Source organism: the organism of the source record quoted next, unplaced genomic scaffold, assembly GCF_019419815.1.
Source record: "Pyrus x bretschneideri cultivar Hongxiangsu unplaced genomic scaffold, Pyrus_bretschneideri_v1 Contig12, whole genome shotgun sequence".
Classification (NCBI taxonomy): domain Eukaryota; kingdom Viridiplantae; phylum Streptophyta; class Magnoliopsida; order Rosales; family Rosaceae; genus Pyrus; species Pyrus x bretschneideri.
In genome coordinates, this window is record NW_025999413.1 from 81,850 (window position 1) to 106,589 (window position 24,740).

Here is a 24,740-nt window from a genome sequence, read left to right on the forward strand (position 1 = left end):
AGTCCCGTTCGTTTGGTGTGACCAAAAAATCATTTCTGAAAAATACGCGTATGTTCTTACCGTGTTGTATCCTGTGATAACATCTTTGTATATTCTTCTGGTGGTCTTCTGGTGGATAATTGATACATAATCAAGGACTTTGCTTAAGCCTGCTTGCTAAGAGAATTAATCATGGCTTATGGTTGTTTGAATTCAATGCCCTAGCCAGCCAACAGCTGTAATGTTGTTCTTGTCCTCGTTGCATCGTCCGGCACAAAAACTTGAGCTAACAATCACGATTTTAATCGGTTTTTGAGCAAAACAATCGTAAAATCTATTTTTGACATTGTCGTCGTCTTGCAAGCTTCTCAAAATTCATGCTAGACATTCGCAATATTTTGCACAGCAGGAAAATGACTTCCGGGCACCACTAGTAACTTTTATCGCGTTTTCTATTTTCCAGCTTCAAATCCATAAAATAAAATAAACACTTATGAGACTCAATAAATATAGTATATATGCATCGATCACCTAGAAACCGATTCAATAAGGACCCATTGTTGATCAAATCACCTATATTCCACAAAACCCCTTCTTACCAACCCGGTTTTTGGTCGTGACAGACCCCAACACCTGGCACGTAACATAACATCTCATATGCAAAGCAGCTCCGGAGGTTCCTTTGTCATGTCGACCGAACATGTGACTTTGAGAACGGAAATGGCTACCTGCAGTTTCCTATCAGTAGGGAAGCCCTCAGTGCGGACTGCGGACACATTCCTTGTCGATTAACTCTGATCAAATGCCATTTTTGCCCTCCCAGTAAGGGAAGGCTATCGTAAATACAACGCTTACACAAACACAAAAATGAATCAAAGTTGTGGTTCTACATGTTAGTAATACTACAACTTTCTCGTACTATTCAATTATAATTGTTCTATCCAGACTATCCAATTTCAGCCTTCCACTTCATCAACTTCATACCTTCACATAACAAATTTTCTACATATGAACAGTAATCTAATCCAACCCCACCCTCTTTATACAAACAAATATAACTACATAGTGTGAGTTGGTATCAAACATACTGTTTCATAATCATCTTTTCATATATGCTATAGAATGACAATGATGGTAATGCTTTAGTTTTATTTACGCAACACCAAGGACAACAAAGTCATTCAGTGTCGTCGATTAAAATCCTGAGATAGCACTTCCCCTGCTTAAATTAACACATGAGCAGACACACAAAGCACTGCCAAAATAAATATAGAAAGATGTACAAAAACATGAAACCAAATGGAACAACCACTTGAATCTATTTCCAAGGTGAAGAGTATCTAAAGTTCCAAACGCGTGTTGAAACTCCTCACTTACAAGGCACCTGAAGATTATACCATATGACAAAGAACTAAACAGTTTCCAATTCAAAATATCTACCAACAAGAGATTGCTTTGCAGTGAAATGCACATATTTGGGTACCTTCACTAACCGCAAAATCTACCCCGCATATGGTAACAGATCTTACATGTCAGTTACATCAGTTAAGAAGTAAACTAATAAACCCATTGCATACCAGTTTTCTGTCTTTCATGAAGATGTTAGTGAAGAGCTTTCGAATCTTGCATGGCCACATTGCCACCCCCACCCACACTCTGAGTCTGTTTTCATAAGCTCGGACTTAGGCACTTTGTCTCTAAAGTCTAAACATGCAACCCTGAGAAGAAGTTGAAGAAGTCTCAAACGAATGGTTAACCCCACATTGCAACCTAAATGGTTTTTGCATTTTACAAGTTCATTAGAACTTGGTAGGTAGTGAAGGCCCTTAAAGCCAGTACGCCAACAAAACAAGTAATCTATTCCAATTGACGAGAACAAAGAAGAAAGGACACAACAAACAGGCAGGAGATACAAAGGGAGCCGTATTCATTAACGTAACAATGGAGGAGTAAGAGAGAGGGCAACATAGGGCAGAAGTAGTAAACAAATACCGGAGCCAAAAGAAAGAGCAGAGCAGTTTGCAGTTTGTAATTGTGATGGTAACATAATGCAACTAAAGATAATGGTATACATAGTACTACAGTGATTTAAAGAACAATAAAAATCTAATAAAAGGAAAGAAAAGTACCGGTGATTCTCCTGGACGACAATGAGGTGTGGGTGTGGATGCTAACTAAGCCTGAGTGCCGCTCAAGGCTTTCATCTGAATGTGGTTGTTGTGGTCGGAGGAGGGAGCGGCGTTGGGCAATACCTCATATGAACCTAATCTTCGGATTCCAACAAACTTGGCAACGACGGCGTAGGTGACCATGACAATGAGCAGGACGAACATGACGTGCACCAAGAACACCAGATCCAGAATGGCCACCGCCCTGTACCGGGACTCGTCCAGGTCGCACTTGGTGGAACCCTCCACCCCGATCACCACGTCCAGGAGCTTGTGGCACCCCTCCGGGATGAACGCCTCCACGTACAGCGACAGCCCCGTCTGCAATACCCACAGCCCCTGCAGGCACATGACCGCCCCTAACCCCACATCCGCTACGAACACCCTCGGCTGGCACGCCAGAACCACGCACAGCCCCGACGCCACCGCCGTGATCCGACCGGAAACCGAGTCGCACTTAGCCTGCAGATCCGACATCTGCACCGACGCCGCACCCCACGACATCAGCGACTGCAGGTAGAAGAGGGCCGCGGCCAGCCCGAACACCAGATCCGAGGGCAGCGGAAGAACCGATGGGGCCCACTCGGAAAGCAGGAGAGCCAGCGTGAGCAGCAGAAAGAGGAAGAGAGAGGCCGCGGACTGCAGGGACGTGAATCGGTGTACGGGTGTTCGGCCCTTGAGGAGTGGGTCGGCGTCGAAGGAGGTGAGGGTCTGGTGGACGACGGCGACCAATAGGCAGGCGATGATGGCATAGAGCTGGAGATACCTGAGACGATGATGAGGAGCATTAAGGTTGGAAGAGGAAGAGGAGAGGGGGAAGGGGTGGTAGGGCTTGGCGGCGTAGGACTGTGGAGATTTGAGGTGGTTGCGGGTGGTGGCCACCATGTGGTAGAGTCCCAGTGATACCAGGGCGGAGGAAGACAATATCTGGTACACTAGGGCTGCCATTTCTCTGTCTCTCTCTCTCGTTCCTCTGATGCTGCTTCAATCTCTCTCTCTCTCTCTCTGAGTTTTGAGTTTCGGAATTTTGAGTCCCGAATCGATTACTTGTTTTCGAATAAATAAAAAAACACTCGCAATGAAATTAATAAATAAAAAACGAGGTGGAGGCAGACCAAAGGCTAAACACAAGGGGTCATCGTTCGACCTCCGCTCCGATCCCAATCAGATCGTAATCAGATGATCCTCCTAATTACTCAGATCCTCGGAAGACTATGGAAATAGAAGCCGGTGACCGCTGAAGATGATTCACATAACCTCTGCAAACTCTCCTGCCCAATTCACACTACCATCTCAATTCTCAAGACAGTTGCGCTTGAAATTGTTTTGTGTTTGGGGGCCGGGCCACTTTACTTTTACATGGGCATTGCCATTTACTTATTTTGTGTTTGCTCAGTCAAGAATTGCTTCAACCCCCTTGGGCCGGTCTGATTTCTTATTATCTATATTTCTTCTAATGGCCGCCCGAGCCTGGCATCCATACGACAAAGTCAATAATCTTTAGGAAACGGCATCGTATAAGTGTTGCGGACGCACGCTAGTTGTTGGGCCCACCAAACGATCACTAGAAATAGAAAAGAATTACTCCACGCCTGATCCGTCCGCCTGTTTGACAGGCAAAGTGAGAGAAAGCAGCCACCCAAGGTGCGGCGATGTGTTCGAATCCTCTCCCGGCCTAAACTACTTCGGATGGAGTTAAATTTGCCGCTATTCAACATACAAGCTAAAATATGGCTGAAAAAACATATCCAAGCTATAAAAATTCATTTGTGAAAGTGACGAATTTTTCATTGTGTGAATTCAGAGAGATTTTGAGTCATTTTAATTCTCTAAGTCAGTCTCAACGCCTCTTGATGGCATCTCTACAGAACCACAAAGGCGAAGGCCTCTCGACGCTCTCTTGACGACGGTATCTCAACGTCATATCAACACTCTCTTAGTGGCATCTCGCAAAATCTCAACAGCATCTCAATGACATTAGTATCTCATTGGCATATCGATGTCTCTAAAATCAATCATGTAAATTCTGGGAAGGGAAATGGGGCATATAACATAACCCTTCAAAATCGTTTTTTTTTTTTTTTTTCCAACCAAAAACTCATTGCTGGAAAAGCTTTGTCACCTGGATCTAAGAGCACAGATAGATCATCATAATCCTTCCTAATCTTGGTCAGTGTCATCGTTGGTTTCCAATATTTACATTTCAGAAAATAGACATCGATATTATAAGAGCACAGAATCGTAATCTTCACCAACAGAATCGTAATCTTCACCATACTCACCTTTTCCTTCTTTCCCATTCGTATTCTCATCGTCTCCTTTCCTGGAAGGGAGCTGGAAAGGACATGCATCTTTTAATATACAAGAACAGGACAGCAAAAACTATTAATCCACTATTAAAAACAAAAAATTACAAAAAGTGAAACCCAGGAACCACAGTACACGGAGGATAAACCATTGCTAACAAAAACAATCAAAACCGCCGCAAGATAAAAGGAAAGTGAAAAAAGAGACGTTCCAGTTTCCACTCTAATACATGTAAATCTCAACCAAAAGCTGGAGGACATCAATAAACAAAGAAATGATCGCACAAACAACATTGTCATACATAGGCACAACATGACTATGTATGTATGTACTTGCACATTATATGATAAGGATGATCACGACGATCACAACCACCACTACCAAAACTGCGAGCACCCACCAACACTGCAACAGACAATAGACCGACATTGAAGATAAGATATACGAAATGACAAATTGGAGATAATCAGAATCCAATTCTAAGATAACCTAAAATTGTTGTGTGATAGGGCGATCTTGTTTGCAAACTACCCTAACATGTCCTATACGAAATCTCTGCTACACCAGACCAGACAGTCTTCTTGCTAGTTTTCACTAAACAAAACAAATGAAAGTTTGTGTTTGCATGTAAATTCCATTTCTCATTGCAACCTAATGTCTTCTTTTCTGTCCATTATGTGTCACAGTCTAGATGCCATGATGTGGGGATGCTAATTTCCTTTTGTGATAAATGAATTCTTTCACTTCTTTTGTTAACGCTCACAATTCCAAAACACATCCTTTTGCCCTAACAGATCAACCATAAAGTGCTAAACACCCTGTACTAGTGGTAGGTGAGGTAGATAAGAGATGAAAGTTAACTAGTTTGTTTAATTTATTGTTTACTCCTTACCCATGAGCATCTGAATTTAACTCCTTTGGAAGCCTTAGCTAGCTGAACTCTAGCTTGGGTTGTTGCAGAGGAAGAGTTGTCAATGTTTGATTGAATGTCATCTGCAATGATAGAACAATATGCCCGATAAATACAATAAGAGGAAAAAGCTCCATGAATGCAAAGTGAAAGAGAGCTGTATTACCAATGACCACACCCTGCTCATGAACGAGAACAGCAAGGTCCTTGAAAATTTCACTAGCTTCCCCGATTTGTGCTTCTATGTCTCGAATACCCTGTTCCCTCTCCTCAATGATGGCCTCATTGAAAGCAACCTCATTATCAAGCAAAAGTAATTCCTGCCTGTAGGTGAGATGTTGTTTCAAAATAGAATCCTTGTAAACCGTGCATCAAACCAACCCATGTGTAATGGTGTATGCATGCGAAGATGCTCAAACTATTAACTATACATGGTCAGTTTTCGGCCAAAGTTAAGACTCCCTCCCAATGTACAAGGTTCATAGAAGCAACTTGAGACTTTGAGCCACTGAAAATACAATAGAAACCGATGGCCATGGCCATGGGCCCATGGGATGGAATGGGGGCTCCAAGGTTTTTAATAATACAAGAGTTAAAGTCCAACCGAAGATGAAAAGACAAAGGTGGAAGGTGAAGTGAAGGATGATGTGAAATTGGTAATAAGCCAATGAGAGAGGAAATAATAAAATGAAAAGAAAAAGGACTGGAATGTTAGGCAGAGGAAATGATGTGAATGTAGAAGGAGAGCATGGAAATGGATTACCTCTTTTGGTCCTGAAGGAAAGGTTGGCGGTGCTGATCCCTGGTGCTGCTACTGCTAGGCTCCAGATATTCCCCGGAGGCAGAAGCGGAAGCCGCAGAACTGTAGTCAAAGCAAGTACCGAATAAAACAAGAACAAGGTGCGGAGGTAAGCCAAAAAGTCATACATACAAACACAAAAACACACAAACACAAGTATAAATTTAAATTAGAAAGGTGAAAAGAGGAGAAATGTAGTAGGGTAGGGGGTACGTTGGCAAGGAAGGCATGTAAGTAGACTCGCGCTCAGAGGCGAGCTGTTGAACTTTCTGAAATTCTTGCAATGTGGTCTGGAAATCTCTTGCAAGCTTAGCATCTTCGATCTGCTTACTCGGCTGAAAAATCAAGACAATATCCATTTTGTTTTGACTAGTTTTGAAATTTGAACTAGAAATTAGAAAGTAGAAAGAAATGTGTGAAATTGTTGGAATGTGATATAGTTTAGCAGATGAAATTCAAAAAGCGGAGGCACTCATGATGAGTGATGAGAGTGAGTTGAGTGAGTGAGTGAGGTAAAGAAAGAAACGCACATTGACATTGGATTGGCGATCAGATTGGGTGAGGGATTTGAGCTTGGCAGACGTTTCTTTTACCAGCTCAAGTATGCGTTGCCTCGTGTTGTGCCTGCACTTTGCATTTCCACTCGTTACATTACATAATAATGATTCATGAATGAATTTGTATTTGTATTTGCATAACAAAGAGAGAAAGAGAGACGCACAGCTTCTGGCGGTGATCGGAAGTGTCCTTGGCAGTCCCGATGGCATCGACCATTCTACGGAAAGTGCCAACGGCAGTGTTGATCTGGAATATGCCCGCAGCCACCGCTTGAGGCGGAGACGCCGATGCCTTCCTTCCCCTTCCTCCTCCGCCACTCTGCACATCTTGAAAGCTCATTTCTTCCTTTCTTTCTTGTTAATTTCTAATAAGATCAGTTGGGAGGAGAGGGCGCATCACAGATTCACTAGCTGCTTATCAGAGATTGACTGAATACCTTAAACGAAAAATTAATATAAGCCCTCGCAAAATTTTTTTTTTATTCAAAAATTCTTAGACATATTTTTTTTATTATTAGGGACACTTTTTTAATAGTAAACATACATTTTTATTCAAAATTCTAATGAACTGTCTACTTTTTTTTTTTTTTTTGTTCTTATAATATATAAACATTTTTAATAGTAAAAAAGAATTATTTAAATATTTTTCAATAAATTGCGCACTTTTTACTATTTCTTTCTAAATTAAATTAAAACAAATGGAGTTAAACTTAGCCCGCCGTGCTTAAAAAATAAAGAGTAAACAACACTAGAAAGCTATGGATATTTTTGTTTTGCTGATACTAGCAAAACGTTGGTAGTTTCCGATTTTTTTTTTCCAATTTAGTGATGATGCTCTGATCTATCTCTTAAGGTCGGAGGAGTTTCGATTTCATCCCTAATTAGCCATTTAACCTTTTTCAATACTAATATATTTATTTCATTGCGTAACTTATATATTTACTTTTAAAATTTAAATTGAATAAAAGTAAATAAAAATTAAACAAGGGCATGATTTTATTTATGTATAAATAAAATCATATTTAAATGATAGAAGTGGGATCAGAAAAGAAAAAACACATTTCCCGTAAAACAATAGAAAAGCGACAAAATAAATTTGTGACTTAGTGGAAGACCTCATTCTGTAATTTAAATGCATACCCAGTTTCGACTGTGGATTTCATACCCGCCGGTCAACGGCGCACCCCAACTACCAACCAAATACCAAGGGTCTTATTATTATGTAGGGTATATTTACCAAATTACCAATCTACCAATACCAAGGAAAAGAAACAGGAGTAAGTAGAGAGCACCTCTTCTATTTGAAATGATATGATTACAGACATATACACTACACAGAATTTCAGATGAGCGTTCAAATTAGTATCTATGTATATACCCTACCAACGGAACGGAATGAATGAATGAATGATCCTTCCTTCCTTCCGTACATAAATACAAATAGGATTATCGTCGTCCTATGCATATGTACATGCATATGCATATGCGAATGTGAATACGAATGCATGACATCAAAAGAATGTGTATTTCGTGCGCCACGCACACCTGTTTGTTTGTATGCATGATGTATCTCCCTCCACTTGTCTTACTTACCTAATTCACAAGTAACCTGCAATGCTGCAAAGGACTGATATATATTAGACCCATTTGAATAAACCATCAGTTTAAATTTGTGATGACTTACCAATTGAATCATGCCATCACGCACATCTTCGGCTCTAATTTTATGGCCCAATCAATATGATATTGTCCCTCAAGACATCCGAGTACGGCAACACACGAGACACAACCAACATGATGATATCCCGTGTCAAAATCAACAGAGTTTTCTTTTCCGATACTCAGCTCACTTGTCAAAACGTAAAGAAAATTTGTTCATATTTCATGATATGAGATTACCTTGATCTGGTCACCCTCAAAAACCAAAGAGTTTCGGTAAACATCAGAGGCCATTGATTCTGCAATCAGCTTGAAGACCTTTTTATTCATACAGGTTTTCATAAAAAAACATCTTTCCTGAAGCATAAATCTTCCTAATTCCCAGATCTGCTGCCATCCTCCTCACATAAAGCTTCTTTAAAAGAAGCTCCACGGAGTGTGGCTCCTTTCCATAATGCCGGCACAAATTCTCAGCATAATGCATCAAACTCCAGATATCGTTCTCAGCAGCTTTCTCAGCTGCATGAATTATCTCCATGGGATTCTCCAGATAATTTATGTATTCAGAGGGGAGATGAGGATTTATATTTAAATCAATCTGAAATGTACATAAAACACACCCATCAAATACCAATATGCATGCATGTTCGCATCCCAATCTCTCCTAGGAATTAAAATAGGATGTGTCGAAATTAATCAGCTTCTATCTTTGTTCAAGTATTTATTTTAAGATGCTGAAAGTGATGGTAAAAACACCTCAACGGACACATAAGGAACTAAAACTACACGGTGTTCATCAACCTGGCATCAAACAAGCAAAACAGCAAGTTAACACTTCAAAATTTCAAACTCTAGACATTGAGTGGGCCTAACGAATTAAACAGTTACTACATGTGTGTGTTGTCAGAGAGAGAGAGAGAGGGAGAGGATACCATTTTAGACATTAAAACCATTTTGAAACACTGTCATCTCATACATTAATATGTTATGCAGTTAGAGTAGTAATAGTAGTAATAATAATTATTATTATAATAGTAATAATTATAATAGCCAAAATTGCACGTAAAATGGAAGCAAGAAGTAAAAGATTAAAAATTGGATCATGAACAAGAGTCAAGCTTGGATAGGCTCTCAAAGAGCATTTCAAAGAAGAGATCAATGCCAACATCCCCTGTTTGTTGCTCACCAAATATGGTACCAAAGCCTCTGATTCCCATTTCCTTCTCTGCAAGTTGGAAACCTTGCCCAAGTTCACAGCATTCCTCCAGAGCTGCAAGTCGGTCCTAGAGCATGACCACAATGTTGCTACTTTAACACTCCAAAGTAATCACAGGCAAGTATACCTAGAGCAAAGTAGCTAATGGATTTTAAACTGTATCTAAAATCACATGCAATTGTGAAAACAAGTGCTAAATATCATGAAGGGTAACACAAGTAGTTACAAAAACTGTATACAGCATATTCTATAGGGACAAGAAGTACCAGTGCTTGATCAGTTAGTAGTGACTTCTCCGGATAGAACAAGTATGCATGAGCTTCCTTATCTGCCCGGCCTACCCTTCCCCGCAACTATTACCATTTATTCATTTAACGAAAGAAAAAGAACAAAAAATAACACAGTAATTAAAATGGATAAGGAGTTGGAAAAGCTCAGGTACCATTACGTTCTCCTGTTTAATAAATGAAAAGCACTTAAAATAACCAAAATAACAATTTCAAATGTTAGTCTTCCGTATATGTTGGACCATTTGAGACGTACATATAAAGAAAGAAGAAAGAATAAGACCTGATACAACTGCGCTAAGCCAAATTGTTGAACATCCTGAATTATGATGGTGTTTGCATTCTGAATGTCAAGCCCACTTTCTACTATATTAGTGCATATAAGAATCTTGATTTCACCTTGTGCAAAATTCTCCATGGTTTCCTCCAGCTGCTTTGAATATTGCTGAAAAAATATGCAGATATAATTACTCACATGCAGAGAAAGAAACCCAAATTAGCAAATCCAATTATAAGCTGTAACAAATGACGCATATGAAGAAGTTTCTTATTCAAATCCTGATGCATCCTCAATTTTCCTAATTCTTAAATTTCATCACATAGTGGTTCCCTTTGGAGATGCCAAATGATAAGGCAAGAAAGAAAATACCTTCCCGTGTGCAATAGCTATTTCAACATTAGGAAATGACTGTTCAAGAAATTTCATCACTTCTTCAAGTCCTGCAGCACAAGAACAGAAGTGAAATATGTATCAGCCATTAAGAGAACCAAAAGTTTATGTGGGAAATCATTCTTGAAATTCCTCTAATTAGCTGTTAGTCGGAAATGGAATTTCTCGTGTTCTTTAGACATGTAAGACAAATGAATCTAGAATCACGAACAAGGCAATCCTCATTTACTCTACAAGTCTAAAGACTTACAAATAGTGACATGTGCATTTAGTCATTGATAAAACTGAAAGAAGCAATCCAGACACTACAGCAAGCAACAGCATGACAAAGAAACTTTGTGTTTAGCTTTTGTAAGAGTATTAAAAACAAAACCATCATGCAATAAGGTTACCTTTAATGCGAGGCAATACGTAAAACACTTGGCCTCCTCTGTCCAGCTCATGCTTAATTGCTGATAAAACCTTTTCTTTACTGTATGCAGAAGGATGGGATTTGATAGGGACCCTTTCTGGTGGTGGAGTTGAAATCAAACTGAAAAATGGAAGAATGCATAATTACAACAGCACCAAATTAAGGACTGGCAAGCTATGTCTTAACTAGCCATCATAAAAAGTAAGCTTAAATTCACAACATTACGCAACAACTATCGCAAAGACAAGTCATTACCTAGCATCACAAAACAAATTGAAATGGGCATCTAGATCTAGAGATGTATATAAAACTATAAATCCAAAGACAAGTCATTACCTAGCATCACGGAACCCAGTCAAGGCTAAATACAGGGTTCGTGGTATAGGCGTTGCAGAAAGAGTAAGAACATCAACCGATGTTTTGAACGAAGCAATCTTCTCCTTTTGTTTGACGCCAAACCTCTATAGAGCAGAAGAAAGTGCATGCTTTAAAACATAAAAAGAAGATTATGTAGGTCAACTAGGAGAGAATCTAATTTGTTGCATATAGCAGAAAATAGATTCAATGACAAACCTGTTCTTCATCAACAACTAGCAAACCCAGATTACTTTACACAACACGACTTCCAAGAAGCGAGTGAGCCCCAACAATTATGTCCAATTGCCCCTTTTTAATCATGTCCAAATGCCCATCCTTTTCTGCTTTGGTCTACATGCCATAACAGTTGTGATCAGTTTAAGACTAAAAGGAGCAGCTTGAAAATTCCAGAATGCATAAGATGTGATACCCAATATGTCACGCCCCAATTCCGACATACGTCAAGAATTGACACGTGACGTCATCAAAAATCCGTATCTATCATACCCCACCTCCGGGATATGGGCAAGCACAACTCAATAATCGAATCGCATAGTTATTTTTCGTACACATTATGGCTGCATCTAACCTCCCTGTTAGACTGCCTACGTACCCTAGACAAGGATCAAGCCATTCGTAATTCGTCATGCACAATAATTGACATACAACACAGTCCGATTAAGTCGAAAGGCATAACATTTCTTAATCAATCAATAGAACTTGACAAGCATGAAATTACTCGACTCAGGGTTGCATAACAAACCCACCTGAAAATCATGATTTCCCCTCTATCTATATATAAATCATTATGCCGCAACATGATACCGCAATTCACAACATATATCATTTCAAAGAACCAACGAAGCACAATACCATTCTCTAGCCACATTTATCAACAAGTCTAATCATAACAATAACCATGATATCCAACATAACAATCTCACATGACGATTAACAATTCCACTTCATCCATTACATAATTCATCACGTTTCCCACATAAAATCGCATTTCATAGTGTGTAACATAGTTAAGAATTAACAAAGTACACATTATTCTCTAGAAATATTAATCAACTAAAATACTCATGATAACCACACTCATATCCAATGTCATTCCATAATCACATCAATCAATAATGTCAACCATCACATCATCAATAACACATACAACATGTCGAAACGCAAGGCTAGAGCAACACAATTCGGTTGAAGACTACATCTTTGAAAAAGGGGATTTTGGATCACCCAACGGACCAAGGCAGCAAGGGGGATTCCGGACCATCACTCAAAGGAATCCAAGCAGAACGCAATTTCAAACCACCCAACCGAATTGAACGGAAGTCCAAGAAGTATAACAACGGCTCGAAGGAACAAGATATGATTCAAGTTACCCAATTCACGAAAACTCAACGAAACGAAGCAATATCGAACACAAATACACATCACAATAGCTTATCGGTCAATTACTAGACCTCACATCTCCCAAGCAATTCAATATGCATTTCAATCACATGTCACAACCATTTCCAACACACAGGTCAAATCACATTTCACTTCATCATACCAATCACTATGCTTCCAACATTATATCTCAATACATAGCTTGTAACATATCAAGGAATCACGAAGCACAATATTAATATTTAATTACGTTAATCAATCAGTGAGATAACATATCATTTCACGAATTTAATTAAAGAACTCTACATAATTCCCAACTTGGGTTATGACTAATAACATGGTAATTCTAATTTATTTTCACAATATCTATTGTGGGTAATTCCCCTCTACTCGAATTTAGGATTCTAAGATTGCCTTACAGAATGAACAAGAGCAAGGATTCCGGACCACTCAACGGAATCCAACAACATTGGGTTCCGGACCACTCAACGGAACCAAAATATCAAGCGGTTTCTCATAATCTACCCAGACCTTTCATATGTAAAGTCAATGCCAATATTATGGAATTGGTGCACTAGCAAATCAGGCACTCAGATAAGCTGAGAGGCTCGGGTGAGGGACAATAAATTAAGCATGTGATACAATAATAAAACCAGCCATCAATCACAATTTATAAACCTTGAATATAAATCTTTCATAAGAAATCAATACCAAACTTTTGAAAACTCCAAGAGAGTCACCCAGGCATCCAAAAGTTCATTTTAAACAACCATAACATCTCACACCCATATTCACATACACCCCATGAAAGTAGAATTAGGGCGACACAGTTCATCCAAAGCCTACACCTTTGCAACCATCTCAAACTAAACTCAATGAACTAAGGTGGATACAATCCCGGACCATCACTCAAAGGGATCGCGGAGTAAGAGGGATTCCGGACCATCACTCAACGGAACCCAAACCAAGATACGATTCCTGACCATCACTCAATAGAATCGCGGAGTGGAGTAGGAAGGATTCCGGACCATCACTCAACGGAATCCAAACCAGGATACGATTCCGGACCATCACTCAACGGAATCGCGGAGTACATTGCATAACCACCAATCAATGAAACAACACATGAATCAAGTTACTCAAGTTATGAAGGCTCAACGAAACAAGAAATGAAATAATGAAACGAGCATTGACACATGTTTCAAAGCAACAAACCCCATGACAATGGGTTAACGGTCCACCACTAGCCCTCACCTTCATCAAATCAAGTCAATCACACAAAACAAACTATATTTCCAATATGCACGTCAAATCCCACTTCATATAACTATATCATTGGCTAAATATGAAAATTAACAATTTATAGGAAAAATGATTATAAAACCATTTCATATTCACATATATTAAGTCACTCACATTTCGTCATATCATACCATCTATGTAAATCAATCACCTTTCGAATATGCACGTCAAATCACATATCACGATCATCTTCAGTACACAAGCCAAATCATGTTTAATAAACATAGGTCTATGGCTAAATATATATATATATATATATATATATATATATATAATCACATTATAAGACCAAGTCAATTTCACAGATGATACCAATATAAGAAATCAAGGTAATAAACATATCACATGTGTTCAAGTCACTCACTAACCAATGTAGGCCCACTAGACTTCACTTAAGTCTCCCATAGTACTAATTTTATTATTTAGAACGTTCCGAGACGTGTTGACCATAATTCAACTCTCGTTCAACGATGGGGTCCACAACGATCCGCAAATCAGATTTATGATCCATAACTTCCTAAAGTCCACATTATGCTTCGAGAATAACATACTAAAGTTTCATTATGATCCAATTGTCGGATTGTCGTCAATCACACAAACAAGTGGCGGTCCAAATTGATCACCACACCAAACAATTGAATCTTTGGAAACCGAGCTAGACATAGGTTCACATGGTTACTAGAATGTATTTGAAACCTAGACAACACTTGTGAACGATCCCACGCACCGCCACACGCGGTGGAAGTCAAGATGGAGGGTTTAGAAACCCCAAATTTTCAACATTAACTAGACGAGCTCAAATTTACGTGGTAACTAGAGCTCAACAAGGGAAACACTTTTCACAACTAGGCCAACGATAAATTCTAACCGGAAATCGTCCAATTTCACCGGAGAAAACCGGATTTCTAGGGTTCTAAACACCCAACTCTAAAATGAATACGAAAGCACAAACTAAGCATACCCACTTGAAGATTATGAAGAGTAGATGAAGTTTCATATCTCACCCGAAGGAAATCGTTGTCGGAATCGCCGGAAAAATGATAAAACCGCTGGAAAAGTCGTGAGTTTTGTGACCTCGTACTGCAAAGATAGAAAAGAAATGGAGAAATCTAATATCACAGAGATGTAGGGCTCGTCAAGAGCTTTCCATAGACACCAAGATCACCCAAAACGGAGCTCGGATGAAGAAGATACAAGCGGGTCAAGTTTGGTGGGTTTATGGGTCCAATTCTCACTAAAACGGGTTAGTGCAGCTCCCCCTCCCATTTTCTGAAACCTCCCCCCCCTTTCTAGAGGTTTCACTCCAATTATAGCATTTTGGTAAAATTACCAAAATGCCACCAAATGTAAACGACTCAAACTTATTTGTTCGGACTCGGAAATAAGATATGTTTACGCCTATGCACTCATGGAATCAAACTCTACCTAACCAATTCAAGAGTTGACCGAAAAGGTCGAGAAAATTGAAAATAACTAAAGTACCCCTCACTTCGTTTTTTTTAAATTTGGAGAAATAAAGAACTAGTTCAATCAAATCTTTGAATTACATCAAAAATAAAGTAAAATAATAATTTTAGGGATGGAATATCACACAATAAGTGTGTCATATGTAAGAAGAAACTTGGGTTACCTGAAACCTGCTGAAAAGTCCAACCTTGATGTCGGGGTAGATAGAAAACCGGTCTGAAATAACATAAAAATGTTGCTTGGCCAAAACAATAGTGGGTGCGAGAACCATGGCTTGATTCCCTGCAGAAACTACACAGAAGATGGCACGCAGGGCAACTTCGGTTTTGCCAAAGCCAACATCTCCGCAAATTAAGTGGTCCATTGGAGTTTCTCTGGCGGTTAGACCTTTGTGAACATCAATGAAAGCCTGCTGTTGATCAGGGGTGGGTTGATAAGGAAACTGAGAAACAAAGTGAGGCATGGCTGGAGTGAGAGGGTAGGGTGGGCGTCTTTGTTTGAGTCTGTGAAGATACAACTCCATCAAATCAACAACCATTTTCTGAATGGCAATCTTTCCCTTGGTCTTTCTTTTCTCCAGACACTGGGGTCGCTCAATTTGCTCAATGTGCGAGGCCTTTCGTTTAGTTCGGGCTGAAACAACAAAACAGACAGATTAATTATAAGTTAACGTAACTTTTTTTTTTTTTGGTTGTTTTGTTTGTTTAGTTGAACGAATTCATGAAAATGATGAGATTGAAAAGGAAGAATGACAGAAGGGAAGGAAAACATACAGATTATAACGATAGAGCAAGCGAGAGGCCTGCTTGACAGGAAGCTTAGCCATGCCATCGGCATACTCGATGAAGACGTATTCAATGGAGTCGGTCTTAGAAGTGGAATTGGAAATGGAATTGGGACTAGTAGTGTCCAATTTAATCCCAACGAACCGACCAATGCCAACCTTCTTATGGATGACGTAGTCGCCAGAACGAAGAGTGTAGGGATCCACCTTGTAACCAACGTCGCCTCGGAGCTTCTCGAGGCCCCTCTGCTGCTGCTGCTTCACCATCTCTACGTATTTGTACGCCGCCTCCGCCTCCATCACCGTTCTCGTTGCGGAGCCCTCTCTCTTGCTCTGCTCCCGCCAAATCCTTTCATTGAGAATGGATATGGCGACGCCCTCCGCCGAATCCTCTATCTTCCCCGATGTCGGTTTCCAATGCTGTTCCGTGCTTTGGGTGTGGGCGGTGTAGACAGCATTGGGCACACAGCAATGCAGTCGTCTTCTTCCGAGTCGCCAACAAAGGCTGGCCTCGGGACATGAGCTGAGCCTCAATCCTTGAATTGCCGAGCTAGAGCTAGAGTTGAGGGCAGGGATTGGGAGAAGCAGCGGCATTTTCTGGTGCCTGCAGAGTGACTCCCCAGTCCAGTGGATAATTAAACAATGAAAAAGTTGAGAGGCTTTAGAGGGGTTTTAGAAGTATTACTTTCACCATTTTTTTTTTTATTCACTTTTGCTGCTGCTTTTGCAATTGCATCGCAATTTGCGAACGAATGAGAATTCAATTCAATGGTAGGCATTTGATATGTGGAAGATATGTACCCAGTACCCACGCCACGCACTCCCACACACCGACTGACGACCTCCACACCAGATATTTCTATTTTTGGGCCTTCGCCTTTGTTGTTGCTGCTATTGGACCTTGGCGGGCTTACAGCTTTCCCACCAAACACCAGCATTCTCTTTCATTCTTTTTTTATAAGAGCATCTCCACTTCACTAACTGATTTAATGACAATAATAACTGATTTGGTGCATTTCCACCTTTATACTCATGCTGTTGGTATTAAAATATTATTATTTTTATAATAATAAAAAAATATTTTATGTTTAATTTCGGATAAAATTTTTAACTATCCCATCACGTCATGTGTCATTAAAATATTTTTTTCTATAAAATAATAAAAGATAAAAATATGTTTAATCTCGGACGAAAATTTTGGTCAATCTCATATGTTCTTAGTTTATATAATGACTTTCTTAATTTTGATAACATACCAAATTGAATAAATACGAAATTACAACCCAAAGCCGCATCTCTAACCTTGACAACCTTTATTTCAGCCAAGTCTCGCTCCAAATTCAATTCACTTTGTCGACCTTTATTCCAGCCATGTCTCACTCCAAACTCAATTCACCTTGGTGAGTAAATTCTTCCATATATTTTGTATAGCCTTATTACTTGTCCACTTGATTTCCATAGCTTTGCTATTATTGCCTTCGACTTTAAGATTTGACCTTATTTGCACATGTTACTTTAATTAGAATTCTCATCTTTAACTAAGAGTTATATTTAATAATAAATTATTCACATTAGTTTTTGTAGAGATCAACCTCGCTCGAGCTGTTTATACTCTAATTATCTTGTTCTCTTACAAGTATTCTTCGTGATTTAACCGCTAATTTCGCCGATGGTAAAATTCCTTATTTATGTTCACTCATTGCGGCACCGCCGGCCTTACCATTGGGATTGGCTGCTTCATCAAACCTACATCCCTGATCGTTCATTCCTTTAATTTATGATTAATTACTATAAAAATTGCTACCAAATCACTATGAGTATTGGCAAAAGTAAGAAGACGCATCAAGTACTGTTGAAATTGCCAAGTGGTGTTGCTTACCAAATAAAAACGACGATAGATATCCCAATGTTATTCATCTATAGTATACACGACGTTATTCCAGTTTTATTCCTTCCAATTTGAAACGATCCATCCATCCATCAGACATAGTATATCATCCCAACTTCGATAAGACTGATGTGAGGAATGTTAAGCGCCACAGCAGGGCCCCTGCAGTTCTTCCTAAGAAAAGAATACCCCATATCAATCACAAGCTTCTTCAGAAATGACGACGACCTCCTCGCCTTCACATACGAGTGCCCCATTATATACGCAACCCCTGCTTCCTTGGCCTGGATCAAATCCATCAGCTCTTCCCTTACTGCAGGATCCATATCTACGTTTGATGGTACCTGAAACCTTACTTGGCGCCTCCTCATTTGTGGGTTCTCCTCATCATACACTGATCCCATACTCTGCAGGGTCAGAGATTTGCTACTCTGGATGGAATCCCCCACGTCAAAACCCTCTTGTTCACTGCTTATCAAGCTCGAACTTGTCCTAGTGCTTATAACCGCCATCCTTCCATCAAATGATGATATCTCTGGGCTTGAGAATTGTGGTTCCACTGCTTCCATCTGGATGAACTCTGCTATGCTCTGTATGAGCAGGTCCTCAAAGTCCCCATCATCCCGTTGAATGTCCTTGTACCCATACCTGACAATGCACCTATACATACGATACGGTCTTGGACATATCCGGCCAATCAAAAATCGTTCTTCAGGTGAAACACAAGGCACCTGAACTGATTTTACACAAACAAAAACCAACACCTTGTGAAATGCAGGAAGATTTGTTACAAAGTGAGAGAATATTGCAGGAACTCCTGTTGCCAACTCCGAGTATATGAGACCTATTCCAGGCACCCGGACTATACCAAGGCTTGGGCCAAGACCAAGTAGCCATTTTAACGAGACTTTGTTGTGCAGATCATAGTTATACTTCTTCCGCATACCATAATGCCAGACGTACATAACAATCATAAAGATGAATGAGAGAACAAAAGGGACCCATCCTCCCTGAGGTACTTTAATGAGTGCTGCTGATAAGTACATTCCCTCAATGAACCAGAAAAAGATAAGAAAAATCGCAGCCAGAACCACACTTTTCTGCCAAACAAAGATTATTACCAGTGCCATAAGGAATGTCGTGATAAACATAACCATCATGCAAGCAAGTCCTGAGAACCAAAAGTGAACATTGTATCATCCTCAGTTAATTGTTTAAGGGGAAGAGAGGGAGGGGGGGTTCAAAGAAATAACGTACCGTAAGCATTTCCAATTAAAGTAGTGTCTTGAAATCCAATAGTTATGGCAAGAGTAAGGATCATAAGTATCCAATTAATTTCTGGAATGTAGATCTGCCCATATATATGCTTTGAGGTGTGGACAACTTTTACTCGGGGGAAACAACCAAGGGCATGACATTGCTTGATGATTGAGAAAGTAGCAGTTATAACAGCCTGGCTTCCAACAATTGATGCGAGGGTGGCAACAACAAAGACAGGCCAAAATACAGGAGCTTCCGGGATAAGGGAGGACAGAAAGCAAAGTTACCAACTCTGATTTAGAATATTATTATGGAAGCAATATTGATAAATGTCAGAATGAACTAACCAGGTATTGAGTCATAGAAACTGTAAAGATTGTGGTCAGGATTTTTTGACAGGAAAGCAGCCTGACCCATGTATTGTACTACCAAACAAGGATATATAGCGAATGCAAACGCAAGCTGCACAAGCAAGAAAAAATAAAAACTCGTAATCTCACTTTTGAAATTCCACAACCTATACATCATAATGAAGACGGCTTTACAAAGTTAGAGTGGTTAGAATAAACAAACTTCAGAATCAGAAATCAAGTAGACATATTTTCTAAATTCTAACCATCCAACAAGAGCATTTTCCATATGGCTTTACAACTCATTTTGTTGTCTATCACATACCATTATGAAGCGACAACACACTTTAGCCTCTCTTTTTCTAATTTTTTCAATTCCTGGAAAGTCTTATAACTTGAAAGATAGATATACGTGAAAGGCTGAAGTCTCTACTTAGAAAATCATATTTCTGAACATACATAATACATCTTCCAATATTATTTAAAAGAAGAAAATGAAAAGAAAATAACAGAAAGGAAAGAGTATGTGGGAAAGTCCAGTTTTGTATCATATAGTTATATCCCCAATAAAAATAAAAATTCTTTAATTTAAAAAATAATGAATCAAATTAAATCAGCATCAGAAGCACTCGAACTAATTTATCCAAATGTTTTTAAACATTGTGACACCTACCTGGCTCGGCTATTCTGAAATTTTTAACATGCTTATAGAAAATACTTATATATCTCTTGATTTTATACACTTATTCTAACATGTCCAACATTCAATCATATCAAACATCTCCAGTATATGCATATAGAATATGTTTTTAACCTTCCTCTCGGTTCAACAGCTTAACCTTTATATTTGTTTATATTAGACCGCAAGTAAGGAAGTTAAAGGTCATATTGAAAAGAAAAATAGTTCTTGCAGGATAAATAATAAACTTACTCTTATCGATAAGGCAGTGAAATGACCAAGATCTGCAAACATAGCTTCAGTACCTGATAAAACATGGATAACTTCTCGTCACTGAAGAGCTAAAATAAAACTCCCACAAAAGAGGTTTCATATAGATAGTTCCACCAGTACAACAACCAGTGAATATATTCATATGGAAAAAATTTCCTTCAAATTTACCAGTTATCGAGAGAAGAACCCCACCAAGAGAAATCCAACCATCTTTACCAGTCTCACGGAAAAACTTTATAATATAATGGGGTGATAATGCACGAACAACAGCCGGGTTCCAATGTATTGCATTGTACAGCCCAACGGAAAATATTGATATCAACCAGATTATTACAATAGGTGCAAACAAAAATGCTACCCTGTGGGTGCCACAATGCTGCAGAGCAAACAGGCCAACCAATATGACACAGGCAAGCAAGAGGAGTTCACCTAGAGATAATAAATAACATATTAAAAGCAAAGCCAATTATATGATACGCAGAAAAATATAGAATAGGCATCACGAATTTTGAACATTTTATTTTATTTTATAAAAAAGGAAAAAAGAAAACAGGTAATGAAAAGAAATTAATTACCATCAGTTAACTTCTCCTCTGTAACTTGTAACCCTGATACTGATGATAAAACTGCGAGTGGAAAAGAAATGCTCAAAGATTTAACTCCTTAATCAAGGCAAGTGTAAAAACATTATTATAGAAACAGATAATAAAAATCAACAATCTGGGTTTGTCTAGACAAAATGTTTTTATTAGATAGAGCTTGCTGAAAACTTAGCAGCATTTGAGCAAGTAAAACAGTCACCACATCAACAAACAACAGAAACAATGACAGATATTGTATTGTAAAATGGCTCTACCAAATGTATAGTTGGAATATATTCTGCAGCAAATTGTATATGTAAACATCTTCCTTATGTTTAGAGGAATCTGACTTATAGTGCCCCAATTTTATTGGATGTTCCCCAAGGGGCAAGAAAACTTAGTATATGTTGCCATAACTTTTGAGTTCTTTTTTCTCATCTGTCTGAAATAGGTAATTAACATTAGATGAAAATAGACTGTATTCAATTTCAACACCAACAATTATTCGACAACTTAGTACCATACCTGAAATTGCTGGAGTGAGTACACCATCTCCTATGACCATGCAAGCGCCTAACAATACCACCACCAGTAGGGCCGTCCGTAACCTTTTATGCTTCTCCAAAAACATCTTTAAACAGGACGAGCTTACAACCTGTGATGAAGGACCGTATTTGTAAGCTGAGAGCTCCTCATCAGCTGCTTGCTGGTTGGGAAGTAAACTAAACTTTGCATGGCGGCAAAGAAGCGAGTAAAGCGCAAAAGTCCCACCTGACACCAATTAGAATAAGTATGACCCCATGGAGACCCAATAAGAAGTAAAGTATGACATGTCACACAGAGGATGTACTCAAACTCCAAGTGTCACCACACCTTCACCATTATCGTCGGCACTCAATAGGATAAAGACGTACTTGAGCAAGGGTACCATTGTAATGGTCCAGAAGATTAAGGAAAATGCACCAAATATCACTTCCTCGGAGTTATGGTTGTGCAGCTTCCCTGTGAATATGCTACTATAAACATAGAGAGGAGAAGTACTGAGGTCCCCATAAACCACACCAAGGCTTTGATATGCAAGTATGAGATTTCTGGAGAGATTCACCCATGAAAGCTGCAAAGCAACAAGAGGTAAATTGGTTACACTAGCTGGTAAGTAACAGATGAATCACATTCAGGCCGGGGCATAGGAGAAAGAATCCATAACTAAAATGATTATAAGCCTAAATCCTTAACTAGAGGACACACACTGTAGTTGATATGGAAGTGATTGAATGAGGCATTCCATTACTTGTCGTCGTGGTCAAACTCAATTAGTTATACGCTTGGGCCTAGCCTAGGTATCCACTGATATGAACAAGGCTTACGTTAACACAACAGAGCCTGTATGCTATACACGTATTGTTTAAGATAAGCCTAGAAGGAAACACCAGTCCATGTCAAGAATTTAAGCCTAGAAAAGAAAAAAAATATTAATTGATGAACTGGAAAAGAGGCCGGAAAACGCACAACAAGTTGAGAGCAACCAAGCAGAACAAGAGTGAAGAATAGGAATTTGAAATTGAAGCAAATCCTATTCTCATGCAAAGGAGGGGAGGGGAGGGGAACAGTGAGAATTTACAATTTGTATTTAACATGTCTAAATTTTACAACTAGACCAGACCAGTGCCCAAATGAGATTTTTTTTTTTTTTTTTTTTTTTTAGCATCAAATAAAATAGACTCGTAGATAGAAACCAAACAGCATTCAGCAGCAGATAATCAACGAATGAATGAATGCAACAGTAATGAGAAAGAATGAATAAATGATTTGAGCAAGGAAAGCAGCAGCAGCAGCAAGTACCTGACGAGGAGGACGAATGGGATACCGGGAAGGCGTCGAAATTGCAGAGTCCGGCTCCATCGTCGCCTAATCTGAATTCTGAGGAGGCTAGGCTAGGCTGGGCTTCTTGTTCTACAAAACGACTGCCTATCTATCTCAATCTCATTCGAGGCTCTCAAGACCTTATCACCTCTACTCTGCGTTGTCTGTCTGTCCGTGTCTGTAACGAAACGCTTAAAACTTAGCACCTTTATATCATATTTAGAAGAAGAAAGAAAGCATTTGATTTTTGTAGATTTCAGATTTTGGATTAAGGTACAAGAAGAAGAAGAAAGAGTTTGATTGAGTTGGTGCGATGGAATCGAATCGACTCACTCTAATCCATCTCTCGTATGATTCAGATTGTAAAATCTAGTTCTAAATCCCTAATTCCTCATATACGAGGAGCGGAGGGAGGGACTGTTCTCTCGTTTCATCTCATTATTTCATTTCCCTTCTTCTTCTCATCCCTCATGAATCCCCCACTCTCCCTCTGCGCCACCTGCCTCTCATTGTGAATCTCTCCTCTATATGCACGCGCCTCTATTTCTTTCTCTTTTAGTGAAATTTTTTATTGCGATCGGAAGTGGAATTCATGTGATTTTATAAAAGTTGTGAGAAATTTTATTTTTAAATTATTAACTTTTTAACACACATATCTCATAATTTATATAATAATAAATAATATACTGTCATGTGTACCGATCACACTGAAAAATCTTCATTCTCTTTATCAACTTGCTTTGTGTATTGTATTCCATTGGTTTCGTTGATGGTTTCACTCAGTTCAATGTCATCCCATATTCATCCCTTCTTACCATATTATTTGAATTTCATTAATAAATTATAATATTAATAAGGTTGACAATTTTTACACACGTCATTCTATCTCTTACATACCCTTCTTTTTATTCTTGTGGTATTTGTTTGCCCTTCCATCTCTTTAGTACAAAATATTTTTGAAATGTCTTATAAATTTATACATATTTTTTAATTTATCATGTGAACTAAAATTTTAAGGGATTTGTCATAATAATTTTTCAAAATTATTAATTTGTCATCTTACCATAACCCCGTTAAGTTTTCTATTCAAAATAAGTTATGTGACTTATGCTCAAGGTTATTTCGAGCATTTCAACATCTCACCCCCTTCTAATAAGTTATATTCGAATAAAAAAAATTATAGGGTTTCTCAAAATATACGAAAGGGTTTGATATGGTATACAAGGATTTGAGGATTTGCCATTCGAAAAAAGGAACCTCCAACCTATGGTAAAGTTGAATGATATTATTTATAATGTCCGAAACAACTATGAACATTCATGTATAAAGCACATGGTTTATTTTAGATAGAAAACTTAACGGAGTTACAATGAGATGACAAATTAATGATTTTAAAAAATTGGTATGACAAATAGCTTAAATTTTTAATTTACATGACAATTCGATTGAAGTGTATAAGTTCACATAACATTTTAATGTCCACATCCTGTCTTAACTGGGCAACCAAATGGGCCCTTATGAACTTCATTGCAGAGGAAAGTGGAAACCCTAATTTCTTCTTGCAATTATCT

General features: G+C 38.7%; 2 protein-coding genes and 1 pseudogene across 8 annotated transcripts; all 3 read right to left on the reverse strand.

Moving 5' to 3' along the window:
* Positions 1 to 408: 408 nt before the first annotated feature.
* LOC108865426 (syntaxin-22) lies at positions 409 to 7,748 on the reverse strand. Of its 7 annotated transcripts, XM_018644938.2 has the most exons (8): positions 6,885 to 7,748; positions 6,694 to 6,787; positions 6,377 to 6,498; positions 6,128 to 6,226; positions 5,531 to 5,688; positions 5,347 to 5,447; positions 2,109 to 4,481; positions 1,222 to 1,697 (listed from the first exon to the last, which is right to left on the reverse strand). In XM_018644938.2, the coding sequence occupies exons 1-7, from the start codon at positions 7,058 to 7,060 to the stop codon at positions 4,371 to 4,373; spliced, it is 861 nt and encodes a 286-aa protein (XP_018500454.1). In that variant the 5' UTR covers positions 7,061 to 7,748; the 3' UTR covers positions 1,222 to 1,697; positions 2,109 to 4,370. The 7 variants fall into 7 exon arrangements, with proteins under 7 accessions (XP_048433644.1, XP_009345163.2, XP_048433643.1 ...); XM_018644939.2 differs by lacking the exons at positions 1,222 to 1,697; positions 2,109 to 4,481 and adding an exon at positions 4,518 to 4,859 and having other exon boundaries at positions 6,885 to 7,157; XM_048577687.1 differs by lacking the exons at positions 1,222 to 1,697; positions 5,347 to 5,447; positions 5,531 to 5,688; ... (2 more) ...; positions 6,694 to 6,787; positions 6,885 to 7,748 and adding an exon at positions 409 to 745 and having other exon boundaries at positions 2,109 to 3,564.
* Positions 7,749 to 7,921: 173 nt separating this feature from the next.
* On the reverse strand, positions 7,922 to 17,071 carry LOC103937007 (annotated as a pseudogene).
* Positions 17,072 to 18,122: 1,051 nt separating this feature from the next.
* Positions 18,123 to 23,703, reverse strand: LOC103936994 (potassium transporter 4). The gene is made up of 10 exons (XM_009346894.3): positions 23,503 to 23,703; positions 23,149 to 23,347; positions 22,180 to 22,420; positions 21,832 to 22,077; positions 21,301 to 21,351; positions 20,894 to 21,154; positions 20,705 to 20,757; positions 19,771 to 19,885; positions 19,421 to 19,675; positions 18,123 to 19,334 (listed from the first exon to the last, which is right to left on the reverse strand). Exons 2-10 carry the CDS (start codon positions 23,206 to 23,208, stop codon positions 18,256 to 18,258), a joined length of 2,361 nt encoding a protein of 786 aa, XP_009345169.2. The 5' UTR covers positions 23,209 to 23,347; positions 23,503 to 23,703; the 3' UTR covers positions 18,123 to 18,255.
* Positions 23,704 to 24,740: the final 1,037 nt, after the last annotated feature.